We start from the raw sequence: 14,967 nt of genomic DNA, 5'->3' as shown, positions 1-14,967 counted from the left end.
TACATGTCCTGCATCATAGAAAGCAGAATGTGGTACTGTATTTGGTAGATATGTCTAACATAACTGAATGGCTGGAGGAATGGAGAGGGAGCAAGAGGTGGGAGTGAGGCTTTGATGGGTGTGTGGGGTGAGCTGGAGAGCCTGGATGTAAGGTCTGAATCCTGAGTGCTAGGGAGTGTTGCTGAGTGTGAGGAGTGTGGCGCATTAAGCAGCATTAGAGGTTGGTGGGGTGGTGGGTCGGTGTCATTTGAGGATGCATTCACTGACCTTGCCACCTGTATGCCATCATTAGGCTTCTTGTGACACTGATGCCAGTTGCTTAGAGTCCAACCATTGGAAATTGAGCTTCCAGGACACCTGTTCCAACCCATTCTGAGGGTGATCCCAGCCCCACACAGAACTATGGTGTTTATTTGACGCACTTCGACTACTGATGCGTCCAACAATGCATCCATTACCCTGGAACCACACTCTACACAAGTGTTTGATTTTCATTTTTAAATGGCAGCAATATTATTAAGTACAGCTTCCCTTTAAGAAGGCAGCCTGCCTTTAAGAAGAGAGTTCTGGCTGCACCAGATGTTCTCTGCACAATGCTTTTTGGTCTCCTGCTAAGTGCAGAGGCAGCCAGCAGCCTGAAAAGGCAGCCAGCAGCCTGAAAAGGCAGCCAACAGCCCGAAGCAGAGGCCAGCAGCACGAAAAGGCAGCCAGCAGTGTGAAGAGACAACCAGCAAAGTGAAATGGCGCCCGGCAGAGTGTAGAGGCAGTCAGCAATGTGAAGAGACAGATGGCAGAGTGAACAGGCAGATAAGTGGAGTTTCAGCAGGTCAGGATCGCTGGAGTGAGAGGAAGGCCATTAAGTCGATTAATTGGTGATTATTGTAGCTTTGTTTCCCTTTCTCCAAAGTTAGGGAGTTACCCTGAGGAGCTAGAAAACTAAAGATTTAATTTTTTTTTGATAGTAAAGGCTAAGTGTTTCAATTACCCTTCCTCTATTTAAGTGACAACAAAGGAAGAAAATGAATGGTTGGTGAATCCTAATAAGTCCTTTTTAAGTAGTAAGTTTTATTATATAATAGAGAGAGGAATGGCAGGGCAGCTCTGATCCCTGGAGTGCACATCCTATTCCTCGTGGGAACTGCAGGACATTTCCTGTGTCCTGGATTACCATATGTGTAGAAAGTGTTGCCAGCTGCAGCAGGTCAAATTCCAGGTTTAAGAGCTTGAGAAGCAGCTGGCATCACTGCGATGCATACATGAGGTTGAGAGCTTTATGGTTAGCATCTTTATAGATGTGGTTATTCTGCAGCGTAAGAGTATGCAGGGAGAGAGGGAATGGGTGACCTCCAGGCAGTCAAGAAGAAATAAGCAGGTAATACAGGAGTCCCCTGGGTGCATCTCACTCTCCGTGTTCTGAATACTGATGAAAGTGATGGTTCATCTGGGGAGTGCAGCCAGAGCCAAGTCCATGGCACCACAGCTGGCTCAGCTGTTCGGGGGGCATGAAAAAGACGGGAAGAGAAATCATGATAGGAGATTTGATAGTGAGGGCAACAGACAGGTATTTCTGCAGCCACAGACATGAATTCCAGGATGATGTTTTGCCTCCCTGGTGTCAGATCAAGGATTTCACTGATCAGCTGCAGAGCACCCTGAAGGAGGAGGGTGTACATTGGTATCAATGACATAGGTAGAAAGAGGGATGTGGTCCTGCAGCCAGAATTTAGGAAGCTGTGTAGGAAATTGGCAAGCAGGATCTCGAAAATAGTAATCTCCTGATTACTCCTGGTACCATCTGCAAATGAGTATAGAAATAGGAGGATAGCTGAGTGCATGGCTGGAGAGATGATGCAGGACAGAGGGCTTTACATTCTTGGGACATTGGGATCAATTCTGGGGGAACTGAGATCTGTACAGATCAGCTGGGTTTCACCTAAACAGAGCCGGGACCAATTTCCCTGATGGGTGATTTGTTAGTGCTCTTAGGGAGAGTTTAACCTAACTGGACAGGAGTGTGAGAACCAGGAGGTAATACTAGAGAGGGATACCAATGTACAAAGAATATTGGAAGAGACAGATGGTACTAAAGTAAGAAATAGTAACGTATTAGGGGATTCAGCATAAGAGGGAAAGTAATAAAGTGGAATTTAGGGTTACTGTGCATGTGTGTGAATGTGCAGAGTGTGGTAAATAAGATTGGTGAGATGCAGATGCACATATCCATGAGGAAATATGATCTACTGGTGATAACAGAGGGAGTAAGCAGTGTGAAGAGGCAGCCAGCAGAGTGAAGAGGCAGCTGGCAGTGTGAAGAAGCAGCTGGCAGAGTGAAGAGGCAGCCGGCAGTGTGAAGAAGCAGCTGGCAGAGTGAAGAGGCAGCCGGCAGTGTGAAGAGGCAGCCAGCAGTGTGAAGAGGCAGCCGGCAGTGTGAAGAGGCAGCCGGCAGTGTGAAGAGGCAGCCGGCAGTGTGAAGAGGCAGCCGGCAGTGTGAAGAGGCAGCCGGCAGTGTGAAGAGGCACCCGGCAGTGTGAAGAGCGAGTCAACAGAATGACGAGGGAGTTTGCAAAGTGAAGAGGTGGTCTGCACTGTGAAAAGACAATTAACAGTGCTGAACCTGCTCTGTCATACAGAACGTTCAGGTAAATGAGGTGGAAGCATGAAGTTTGCGAGCTGCCCACCTCCAACTCAAATGGTTGAGCTGGTCATGAATTTTAACCCTCATGCTATCCAAGATGCAAATTAATTTTTAGCCCCTTCTTCTGATTGACTGAGTGCATTAATGTGTGTTATGTCCATTTACATACATACATACAAACATACGAGTTAGGAAGAGTGGGCCATTCGGCCACTTAAGCCTGCTCTGCCAATAGATAAAATCATGGCTGATCTGATTGTGGCCTCTGCTTTCCTGTCTACCACATATACACCTCTGGCTGTCTTGTCAGTCAATAATCTATTTCATCCTGCCTTACAAATATTCAGTGAGCCAGCCCCCACTGCTCTCTGAAGAAGAGAATTCCACAGACTAACAACTCTCTAAGGAAAAAAATTATCTCTATCTCCATCTTAAAGAGGAGACCCATTATCTTTAAGCTGTGTCCTCTCGTTCTAGTCTCTTCCACAGCGGGTAGTTTTCCTTCAGCATCCATCCTGTCAAGTCCCCCCAGGATACTATATGCTGCAATATGATCAGCTGTCAAGCTTGAGGCCGACACCACTTACCTGGGAGTCGGAGAGGCAGCGGGACCAGTCAGCAGCTCGGAACTGGCCCATGCTGAGTTTGAAAGGAGAATGAGAAAAACAAATAGTGACATCACAGGAAAACCATAAGTTCATTGGTTGGTAAGAAATTGCTGTTAGGGAATGTCTTTAAATTGCTGTAATTAGAAAAGAAGTAGCTATACTTGGGTTTAAGTGAAAAACGTAAGGAATAAGGGAAAGTCAGGGCCAGTATAATGAAGTTATATAAATAAACCAAAGTAAAAGAAAGTTAAGGCATTGCAGGGCAGATTGGTTGAGTGGAATGCATGTCTTGTAATATGTGAGTGTCATGGACCCTACCAGTGTCCTAGATGGCCACATGTGCAGTAAGTGCTGCCAGCTGCAGAACATTGAGCTCTGGGTGTCAGAGCTTGAGCGGCAGCTGGAGTCACTGTGGCACATCCACAAGGCTGAGAGCCACGTGGACAGCATGTTCAGGGAGGCGGTCACACTGCAGCTTAGAAGCTTGGAGGCAGAAAGTGAATGGGTGACCGCCAGGCAGTTCAAGAGAGCTAGGCAGGTAGTGCAGGAGTCCCCTGGGGTCCCGCTCACAAATCGGTTTTCTGTTTTAGAAGCTTGTGAGGGCGCTGGTTCCTCAGAGGAGTACAGTCAGAGCCAAGTTTGTGGCACCACGAGTGGCTCAGTTGTACAGGATAGGAGGAAGAAGAAAGGATGAGCAGTAGTGATAGGGGATTCATTACTTAGGGTAACAAACAGGTGCTGTAGAAGTGACTCCAGGATGGTATGTTGCCTCCCTAGTGCCGGGGTCAATGATGTCACCAAGCTAGCTTCCTCTCATACTATTTTTTTCTCCTGGTTAACCTTTCAGTCATTCTCTGCCGTTCTTATATTCTGACCAATCATCAGTCCTGCCACTCATCTTTGCGGAGTTGTACGCTTTTTTCTTAAGTTTGATGCTTTCCTTAACTTCTTTAGTTAACCAGGATGGTGGGTCCTTCCCTTGGAATTTTTCTTTATAATAGGAATATACTTATTCTGAATACTCTAGAATATCTCCTTAAATGTCTGCCATTGCTTCTCTATTAATCTATCCTCTAGCCTAGTTTCCCAGTTCACTTCAGCTAGCTCAGCTTTCATCCCCACATAGTTGCCCTTATTTAAGTTTAACATACTAGTCTTAGACCCGATCTTCTCCCTTTCAATTTGGATGTAAAATTCAATCATATTGTGGTCGTTGTTATCTTGGGGTACCTCTACTCTGAGGTCACTAATTAATCCTGACACATGACAAAAACCAAGTGTAATATAACCTGCTCTCTGGTTAGTTCCAGAACATGCTGCTCTAAAAAACTATCTTAAAAACATGCTAAGAACTCCTCATCCAGGCTTCTACTGCCAATCTAATTTTTCCAGTTTATATGCAGATTAAAATCACCCATGATTATTGCTGCCCCTTTATCACAAGCACACAATATTTTCTCTTGAATACTTTGTCATACACTTTGGCTACTGTTAGAGGGCCAGTAGACCACTCCCACTAGTAACTTTTCTCCCCTACTATTCCTCATCTCTACCCAAACCGATTCTATATCCTGATCTCCTGAACCAAGGTCATCTCTAACTATTGCACCAATGCCATCTTTGATTAACAGTGATACCCCTCCACCTTTACCTCGCTTCCTATTCTTCTTGAATGTCATGTACCCTTCAATATTAAGGACCCAATCTTTGTCGTCTCCGTAATTGCTATCAGATCATATTTATTTACTTCAATGTGGGCCATCAATTCATTTACTTTGCTATGAATGCTACATGCATTCAGATACAGAGCTTTCAGTTTTGTCTTTTTGTTACCTTTGTAACATCTAGTCTTGGCTGTTTGATGGTATTCTTAGGTTTTTTTTCCCTCTGCCTCTTCCCGCCATTCTCTGACCCTCATTTCTCATATTACTATTTTGCTCTCCTATCTTGACACCCTGAATTGCTACCTCTACCCAAGCTCGATCCCTCACCCCTCCTGTTTAGCTTAAAGCCCGTTCTACTTCCTTAGTTATGCAATTTGCGAGAACACTCATCCTATAAATTTGCAGGTGACACAAAGATAGGTGGGAAAGTATGTTGTGAATAAGACATGAGGTTGCAGACAGATATAGTTAGGTTGAGTGAGTGGACAAAGATCTGGCAAATGGAGTTTATTGTGGGAAAATGTGAAGTTGTTCACTTTGGCAGGAAGAACAAGAAAGCAGAATATTACTTAAATGGAGAACGGGTGCATAATTCTGAGTGCAAGGGGATCTAGGTGTTTTAGTACATGAGTCACAAAAAGTTAGGATGCAGGTACAGCAAGTAATTAAGAAGGCTAATGGAATGCTATCCTTTATTACAAGAGGAATTGAACAAAAAAGTAAGGATATTATGCTTCAGTTATACAGGGTATTTGGTGAGACCGCACCTCGAATACTGTGCGCAGTTTTGGTCTCCTTACTAAAGGAAGGATGTAAATGCTTTGGAGGCGGTTCAGAGGAGGTTTACTGGATTGATGCCTGGAATGAGTAGGTTGTCTTATGAGGAAAGGTCGGACAGACTGGACTTGTTTCCACTGGAGTTTAGAAGAGTGAAGGGTGATTTGACTGAAGTATATAAGATCCTAAACAGCCTTTACAAGGTGGACGTGGACAGGATGTTTCTTTTTGTGGGTGAGTCCAGAACTAGGGGGCACCGTTATAAAACTAGGGGTCGCCCTTTAAGGACAGAAATTAGAAGAAATTTTTTCTCTCAGAGGGTTTTGCAACTTTGGAACACTCTGCCTCAGGAGAGTTGGAGGTGGGTTATTGAATATTTTTAAGTCGGAGATAGATAGATTCTTGTTAGGCAAGGGAGTCAAAGTTTATCGGAAATAGCTGGGAATGTGGAATTTGAAATGCAAGCAGGTCAGCCATGATCTTACTGAATGACGGAGCAGGCTCAAGGGGTGGAATGGTCTACTCCTGTTCCTATTTCTTTTGTTCTTGTGACTGGATGAGATGCATCCAAGGATATTGAAGGAAGTAAGAGTGGAAATTGTAAGGAAACTGGCCATAATCTTTCAGTCTTCCCTAGACTCAGGGGAGGTGCCAGAGGACTGGAGAATTGCAAACATTACGCCCTTGTTAAAAGAATGTTGCAAGGATAAGACCAGCAATTACAGACTAGTCAGTTTACTTTCAGTGGTGGGGAAGCTTCTAGAAACAATTCTTTGGGATAGAATTAGTAGTCGGATGGAAAAATGTGGGTTGATTAGGAAAAGCCATCATGGATTTCTAAAGGGGAAATTGTGTTTGACTAACTTCTTGCTGTTTTTTGAAGAGGTAACAGAGAGGGTTGATGAAGGTAATGCTGTTGATGTTTTATACCAGAACTTCCAAAAGGTTTTCGATACCGTGCTACACAATAGAATTGTAAGAAAAGTTAAAGCTCATGGAATAAAAGGGATAGTAGCTATGTGGATACAAAATTGGCTGAGTAATAAGAATCAGAGGGTAATGGTCAATGGATATTTTTTGTGCTGGAGGAAGATTTGTAGTGGAGTTTCCCAGGGGTTGGTATTGGGACCCTTGCTACTCCTGATATGTATTAATGATCTAGATCTTGGTGTGAAGGGACAATTTCCAATTTTGGAGGTGATACAGAACTTGGAAGCATTGTAAACTGTAAAGAGGACAGTGTAGAACTTCAAAAGGACATAGACAAGTTGGTGTAGTGGGCAGACAGATGGCAGATGAAGTTCAATGTGAAGAAGTGTGAGGTGATGCATTTTGGTGGGAAGAACATGGTGAGACAATAGAAAATAACCAGTACAATTCTTAAGGGGGCACAAGAGCAGAGTGACCTCGGTGTATATGTGCATAGATCATTGAAGGTGGCAGGACAGGTGGAGAGAACAGTTAATAAAGCACATAGTATCCTGGACTTTATTAATAGGGGCATAAAATATAAGAGCAGGGAGGTTATGCTGAGCTTATATAAGACATTAGTTTGATCTCAGCTGGAGTATTGTGCACAGTCCTGGGTGCCACACTGTAGGAGGGATGTGAATGCATTGGAGAAAGTGCAGAATAGGTTTACCAGAATGGCTCCAGGGATGAGAAATTTCTGTTATGAAGATAGATTGGAGAGGTCGGGACTACTCTCCTTGGAGAGGAGAAGGCTAAGAGGAAATTTGACAGAGGTGTTCAAAATCATGAGGGGGCTGGATAGAGTAGATCGGGAAAAACTGTTCCCATTCATAGAACAATTGAGAATAAGAGGGCACAGTTTTAAAGTGATTTTCAAAAGAAGCACATGTGATGTGAGAAAATACTTTTTCACTCAGCAAGTGGTTCTGGAATGCACTGCATGGAAGTGCGGTGGAGGCAGGTTCATTTGGGACATTCAGGAGGACATTAGATGATTATTAGAATTGAAACAATGTGCAGGGGTATGGGGAAAAGGCAGGAGATTGGCACTAAGTCATAATGCTAATTTGGTGAGCTGGTGCAGACACAATGGGCTGAAAGGCCTCCTCCTGCACTGTCACAATTTTGTGATTCTGTGATCTTCTAAACTCCAATAAATACAGGTCCAAGCTGCCCAATCTTTCCTCATAAGACAGTTCCTTCATCCCAGGAGTCAGTCGAGTGAACTTTCTCTGAACTGCTTTTAATGCAACTATATCTTTTCTTAAATAAGGAAACCAAAACTGTACACAGCAATCTAGATGTGGTCTCCCCAACACCCTGTACAACTTTCACAAAACCTGTCTACATTTACATTACAGCAACATCCCATTTGCCTTCCTAATCACTTGCTGTGCCTCAATACTAACTTCTTGCGATTCATGTACCAGGACACCCAGATGCACCTAAATTCTTTCAAAGTGCTGTAGAGCTTGTATACATGAGGGGACATAACTATATTTCAATCCCAATTACAGGCCATACACATATGATCCATTTGAAGTAAGACATTTGCTCATACAGAATTAATTTAATAAGGGGAAATGTACCCCTGTTCTGTGAACAAGCTGTAATGTTAATCACCTGAAACCATCAACAACACATGGGGCAGAATTTTTAGTTTGGCGTGTGGGCACGGGCCCGACCGCTCGAGCATTAAATAGCGCATGATGACATTGGGCAAGCGTCCTGATGTCATCTCGCGATATTTCGGTTGCTGGAGCACGTGAAAGTCGGAAGCGCGCCTGCTGACAATTAAGGGGGCAATTAAGTCCATTAAAGTTCCAATTGTTCCCGATTTTTCATGGTCCGTCTAACCTTATGGTTGGCAGACGGGCGAATTTGCCAGGTGGACTTTTCATTTTTGATGAAACCTCATCTAAGGGCAGGATGAAGTTTCTGTTATTAAATTTAAAAAATAAAAATGTACGGACAGAATTTTCATCATGTATATGTTCAGATGACTGATTCTGATGCATGGACATTTTTTTCTGGATTTTAAAATCTTTATTTATTGCTTTTAAACTCTTCAGCTCCCTGAGTAGCTCTCAGCCTTCAGGGAGCTTTCATTCAGAGCTCGCCCACACCCACGCTTATGGCAGTACCCACCCACCTGCCCCCACCCTGGCAGCGCTGAGCATTTCAGCGCACATTTTACATTGGCCAGCGTGTAATCGCGGTCAGGAGCCGGTCTCGGGCAAGGGCCTGTTGCCCGGCCACTCCCAGGCCCGCCGATCGCGCCCACACACCAACCTAAAAATCCTGCCCATTGTTTCATCCTTAGAGCTCTGATCTTATCCTGGGATTTCTCATAATATCTAACCTTCTGTATTGTTAGACAGCTAACTATATTGTTTGATGAAAAATTTGTTCAGATCTATTTAATTTTGGCAGAGTTCCACAACTTGGATATTTACGTAATGTTTCTGAGTTTATCTGTATTTATACAGTGTTTCTGATTTCTCACGATATGTAACACAAGCTAGGATGATAAATCATTTTCTTTTTCCTTTATTAAGAGTTAGGGTATATGTTTGAGTGATGAGGTACTTGTTTATTCGGACTAAAAATTTAATGAGTGAGAAGTAATCAGAATATGTAACTCAGCTCAGTTGCATTCTGTAGAACTAGATAAAGTGAACTGGGAGAAGAATAAAAAAAATGTTCACATATTTATTTTAATAAAAAATTACCATTGCAAATAAAAACAGAAAATGCTGGAAATGCTCAACAGATTGGGCAGCATTTGTGGAGAGAGAAAAATTGAGTCAATGGTGGTGGGCTTGGAATTGGGGCTGCAGTGGCTGAGAAAATAGGGGAGGCGTGTTGAGATGGCTCCCTGTCGCATTTCCATCGCTGAGGAAGGTTCCCCGGAGGCGGGTAGGAATGCAGATAGGCTGCCAGCACAAGGGTGGCAATTTACCAAATAAAGGTCCAAGTTGGAGGTGAATTTCCGGCCTCGCATTTTGCTTATGGTGGAGCAGCCCCGCCCCCCCCCCCCCCAGTGCACGCAGTGGATGCCAGCCTAATGGAGGCAGTCCACCTGCGGCAGTCCAGGCTGCCCTCAGAGCCGGAGGTTCCTTCTCCCAAAGAGATACCACAAGCATCAAAGATCGCCTTAGTGGCCTCAATAATCTAAGCAGAGGGATTTCTCTCATGATCTGAGGGGCTGACACCTGACCTCTCCAAAATAATGATTTATTTTTATTCCTGTAAGGGTGCTTCCATGTTGAGGCACCCTTTAAGTCTCTTACCTGTCTCAGCAATGCCTACCTCTGTGAACTGCCAGGATCTGGAGCTGCCTGCCCTGTGATGCTTTGGGATGCCGGATGGAGAGCACGGAGGCAGCAAATTAGGAGGCTGCTTCTGGAAAAATGGCCCTCCAAGCCTGGCTTCCGGCAAGTGCAGGCTTGAGCCTCCTATTTTGTCCCAATGTCGTTGTTCCAAAGCCCGCAGGAAAATCCTGCCCAATGTTTCAGCTCGATGACCTTTCATCTGAATTGGTGACATCCAGCCTTACAAAGTTTGGATGGTAAATTTGTGCCACTAATAGACATAAAAGGGCTGAGAATCTTTAGCCTTTCAGATTCACTCTCTCCGTAACGCTGCCTTGTGCCAGAAGGACTAAAAAATAAGCAAGACTCGGATATACCTAGTGTCAGCCTAAGGTCAAGAGTTCCCAGAGTTTTAAGTAGTGGTGGCTCCTTCTACCCCAAGTTAAGATCAGCAGGGGTAAGAGGTGCAGGGACTCCTGGGCTGTGAGTTCTCAAATCCCGAGCACAGGAAAAACCAGCGAGAAAGCTGGTAGAGAAACTTAATTTTATGCCCCCCACCTTGGGGCAGTCTGGCAAGGTGCTGGGGAAGGGGGGTGGTGGGGGTGGGCAGGGGAGCATAAAATCAGATGGAATGTCTGGCGGAGGGGGCATCATGCTCGTCACCTGCCTGCTCTGCTGTTATTTACCAGCACCGAGATAGGTGGTGGGCAGCATGCCTGTCCTTGAGCCAATTGAGGCCTTTAGTGGCCATTTAATAGACACTCAAGAACCTCCTCCGACCGGCATTGATATTTTACCAATTCTACCAGCATTGCCACATTACATGGCAAAGATGCCTGGTATACCGTGGGCCCAGAGGAGTTGCCTCCTGTTCAGGCAACCATGCTCCACAGAGGGCCTCCCCCAGCATTTGGACTTCCCTGCTCTGACCTCCTGATCCCTGCATTTCCTCCCTCCCTCCCTTGCCTGAGACTGCCTGACTGTCTCTGGCAAGGTTGTCCTGCTTACCTTACAGTCTGGCCTCAACATGGCTCCTCATCGGAGATTGACTGCAGTTCCGGCAGTGGCTACTGCTCCCAATGTCGCTGCTAAGACTGGTGAGCTGCCGGCCATCTGATAATTCCATCTAAAAAAAATCCTGTCATAACCTTCAAATCTCATTGGAGAGATCCATGTGCTACAGGGGTAACTATTCAACGATTATGCTAAAGTGAACTCCGTTTGCATATGTTGAAGAGACTTTTCATAATTTAAATATAAACTCAGCCTTTTATTAAAGCTTTGAAGGTATTTGTGTTCTGCATTGAGGGATACTTAGTTATGAACTATACAATACATATTTACTCTGCTTTTGGAAAGCACTGCATTGGAACTTCAGTACAGCATGTGAGACAAAAATCCATCTCATAGTTTCAAGATCAGGTTTTGGAGCTGTTCCATCAGCAGAGTTCCTGTGCAGTTTCCAGTGGTACAAAGAGCCGAGGAGCAAGTCCTCTAACAATCTTGTCTGCCACAGAAGATATCTGTTGTGGGGAGACTTAAGAAAGGGGAAGGGCTAAATGTACCTTCAAAAGGTATACTAGGTGTATACCATAAAAAAAAGTATGTTCAAATTTATCTGAATTCAAGATTAACCAATTTCCACAATGTTCCAATTATATTTTAAATTTCCAGCATGCAAGGTGTTTTGTTTTCCTTCTCAATATTACTTAGTCCACCTGGTCAGTTTGGATTAAAGCTGGTTTGAGTGGGTATGATATATTTTACCAGCATGTGTGGTGAAACCCTTTCAGATAACAGAAGTGTAATATTTAACTTTATTTTTAAACAGTCAGCGGATGCAGCAATCAGCAATGTATGAACTATGTCAAGGGATGCAAAGCATCAGCATAGAATTTGTACGCCTCCAGTTGACCCATGAGGAGTTCCTGTGCATGAAAGCTCTTCTCCTACTTGGCACAAGTGAGTATCACATTCATATATACACGGTTAAAGATGTGCTATTACATTTCCAATTTAACATTCTTTCTTGGATTTCTATGCCAAAGATTCAGATCCATGTTTCAATAACTGACTTCTTGCAACACTATCCTCAAGTGTTTGTAGCTAATGTACCTTATAGATGAACCCTTAATAAGAAACACATACAAACAGTATGAAGAAACTGAGTTATTTTGATGATAAAATCAAAATACTGCAAATGCTGCAAATCTGAAATAAAAACAAAAAATGCTGGAAAACCTCAGCAGGTCTGACAGCACGTGTGGAGAGAGAAACAGAGTTAACGTTTGGAGTCCGTATGACCCTTCTTCAGTTATTCTTCACTACTTCTTCAGTTATTTTGATGGTTTGATTTGTTGCAGTTAGCCTACAGTCTTTCTATTTACACAATGACCTCATTATAATACACAGTATCTAGACAGAGAGTGAGAATCAAAGACAGGGACTGAGAAGCAAGATATGAGCTAAAATAAAATCATTAAGAGAGGGACAGAGAAACCACGGAAAGTAATTGACAAGAGCAAAAGGAAACAGAAAAGCCAAAAAGGTGCCCGATGTAAACAAATGGCTCTGACAGGTTTTCCACTCAGCCTAGCACAGTGGCAAAAAACACAACACTATCATCCTTAAAGATTTTCTTATCTCTTCAGCGGAAGTGAAAAACAAAAGGAAGCTGAAGACTGCTTGCTATTTACCCCTCGAGTATAGTCCTGTTAAGAGAACTACGCTGAAAGGCAGGTGTTAGATGAAAGCAATAGACCTTTAAATTGGTAATTGAACCTTTTTTGAAACAATTGAGAGATGTAGCAAAGGTAGATTGTGATTTAGTACTTTGTGAAGTGGGTCATTGGGGGAATGAGGAGGGTACATTGGGTTGTATACATCTGCAAGTATTTACAACAGCACAGAAATGTACCTAAATCATTTTTCATTGGTGTAAATATATTGTCAGTCATGATCAAAAAGCCACTGCGTTATGCTGCACATAAAGAAGAATGTGTTGAATCAGGTCATTTGGGCAAAATTAAATCCTCAATGCTGGAATAGAAAAGTAGGGAAGTTTTACTGCAGCTGTACAGGGCCTTGGTGAGGCCACATGTGGAATATGGTGTACAGTTTTGGTCTCCTTGTTTGAAAAAGGGTATAATTGTATTAGAAGCAATTCAGAGAAGATTCACTTGACTGATTCCTGGAATGAAGGGTTTATCTTATGAAGAAAGGCTGGAAAGGTTAGGCCCATACCCATTGGAGTTTGGAAGAATGAAAAGTGATCTTATTGAAACATATAAGGAGACTTGATAGGGTGGATATTGGGAGTATATTTCCTCTTGTGGGGGAGACTAGAACTAGGAGACACATTTTAAGAATAAGAGATCTTCCTTTTAAGATAGAGATGAGGATAATTTTTTAATGGGTTATTAGTTTGAAATTCTCTTCCCAGAGAACTGTTTTTTACCTTCTGGGAAGGGCCTCCTCCCACCACTGCTGGGATTTTACCTGGGCAGAAGAGGCTCATGCCTAGTCACCTGGCCACCAAGTAAAACCTGGTGAGCCTTAGTGCCAGGCTTGGTGGTGGGGATGTCTACTTGATATGCCCATCTGAGGCTCTCCCAAGGTGCAAGCCAACCCCACCACCAACTCCCTCCCCCCTCCCACCCTGCATTCCTGCCTCCCCATGCTCATTCCAACCATGCCCCTGGATCGGCCAGCAGCTCTTTGAGGCGGGTCTACCTCTTTGTGAGAGGTGGACCTCCCATCTGATACCAATCCATGGGCCATTGGCCATTTAATGGCTGCAGGGTGAGCCAGCCAAGTGGAGGCGGGCTTGCCCCTGACTTTTATGTGAGGGGGTGGAACCACTGCCCCTTGTGTAAAATTCAGCCCTATGTGTTATAAAATGCAATGTAATTTCCATCTGCAAGAAAAGAAAACCTAGTGGGTCTTAAATACCATTGAGGATTGTTGACATTTAAGGTGTTTTTTAGGCTGTTGCAGCACATCAGAAATGTTGGAAGTTCACACTGCCTACATTTCATTCTCATGTGGAATGCACAAATCAAGTTGCAGATTTATTTGAGTCTGCAGAATCCTGTAAAGCTTTAGAAAACTCTCTACATTACTTTCAATCATTTCTGTAAAGCTCCACACCTAGTGCCTTATGTGGTTGTTAATAAAGCTGGATGTTTTGAAGATACATGGCTGAATAATGGATTTTATACTGAATGTGTACTCCAGCATAAAGATCCATACAAGTAAATGTCAGTGTCTCAACCCTTTAAAACAAGTATGAGTCAAGTTGTCATCCATTCTATTTGATGTCATTGTTAATAGTTTATTGGATGGCATCACAAGGGATAGGGTTGGAGTAACAGTGCAGGCATCTCTTAAAAGATTTAGGGTGCAAAATTCGGAACTGTAGTACCACGGTTTATCGCTGCTAAGGCCCCTCACATGAAGACCAGGATGAAGCAGCTGGTAATAAGCTAATCTGATCCGTGACATTTGGCTTGGACATCAAGAACATCAAGGTAGTTGGTGTGTTGCTCACTATAATGTACATGCTGTACTACCTCACTGAAAGCAGATGGACATTAAGCAAATGTCTGCAACATTGAGCCTTTGGATGACGACTGCCAACTGATGCCTGTGGGCAATGTTATTGCTAAGTTTTTTAGGGCTTCCATATCCCACGTCAGCAGATGAAAATAGCTGGGGGAGGAAATTCAAATTTCCTATAGAGTTCACAATGGCGAGCCTGACCTCAGAAGAGGTGCCTGCGGGGTTGCGACCCCAAGGCCTTCCTGATCCACAGAAAGGTCACATGAAAATAGTGCCTGGTCGGGAAGGGAGAGGAAATTCATTTTTTATAGTCAGTATCTTCAAGGTTTCAGGTTTCCCGACTCCATTCTCCCCCCCCTTCAGGAGACAACAATCTGACCCAGAGTTTTAGAGGCGGAGGGTTTGGGAAAGGAACACCGGAGCATGCAGCCTAGGAA

At 43.8% G+C, this 14,967-nt stretch overlaps 1 protein-coding gene across 3 annotated transcripts in view; it reads left to right on the top strand.

Annotated features, from left to right (window-relative positions):
- nr3c2 (nuclear receptor subfamily 3, group C, member 2) overlaps positions 1–14,967 on the top strand; it is a 386,614-nt gene that overhangs the window by 344,703 nt on the left and 26,944 nt on the right. For all 3 annotated transcript variants that reach the window (XM_041196435.1, XM_041196272.1, XM_041196345.1), the window contains one exon: positions 11,802–11,932. In XM_041196435.1, the coding sequence (XP_041052369.1) occupies positions 11,802–11,932 (131 nt within the window). The remainder of the gene's footprint in view (positions 1–11,801; positions 11,933–14,967) is intronic.

Source organism: Carcharodon carcharias, chromosome 1, assembly GCF_017639515.1.
Source record: "Carcharodon carcharias isolate sCarCar2 chromosome 1, sCarCar2.pri, whole genome shotgun sequence".
In the NCBI taxonomy this organism is placed as follows: domain Eukaryota; kingdom Metazoa; phylum Chordata; class Chondrichthyes; order Lamniformes; family Lamnidae; genus Carcharodon; species Carcharodon carcharias.
Note: the sequence above shows the minus strand (reverse complement) of the source record. Positions and strands in the feature narration are given on the sequence as shown.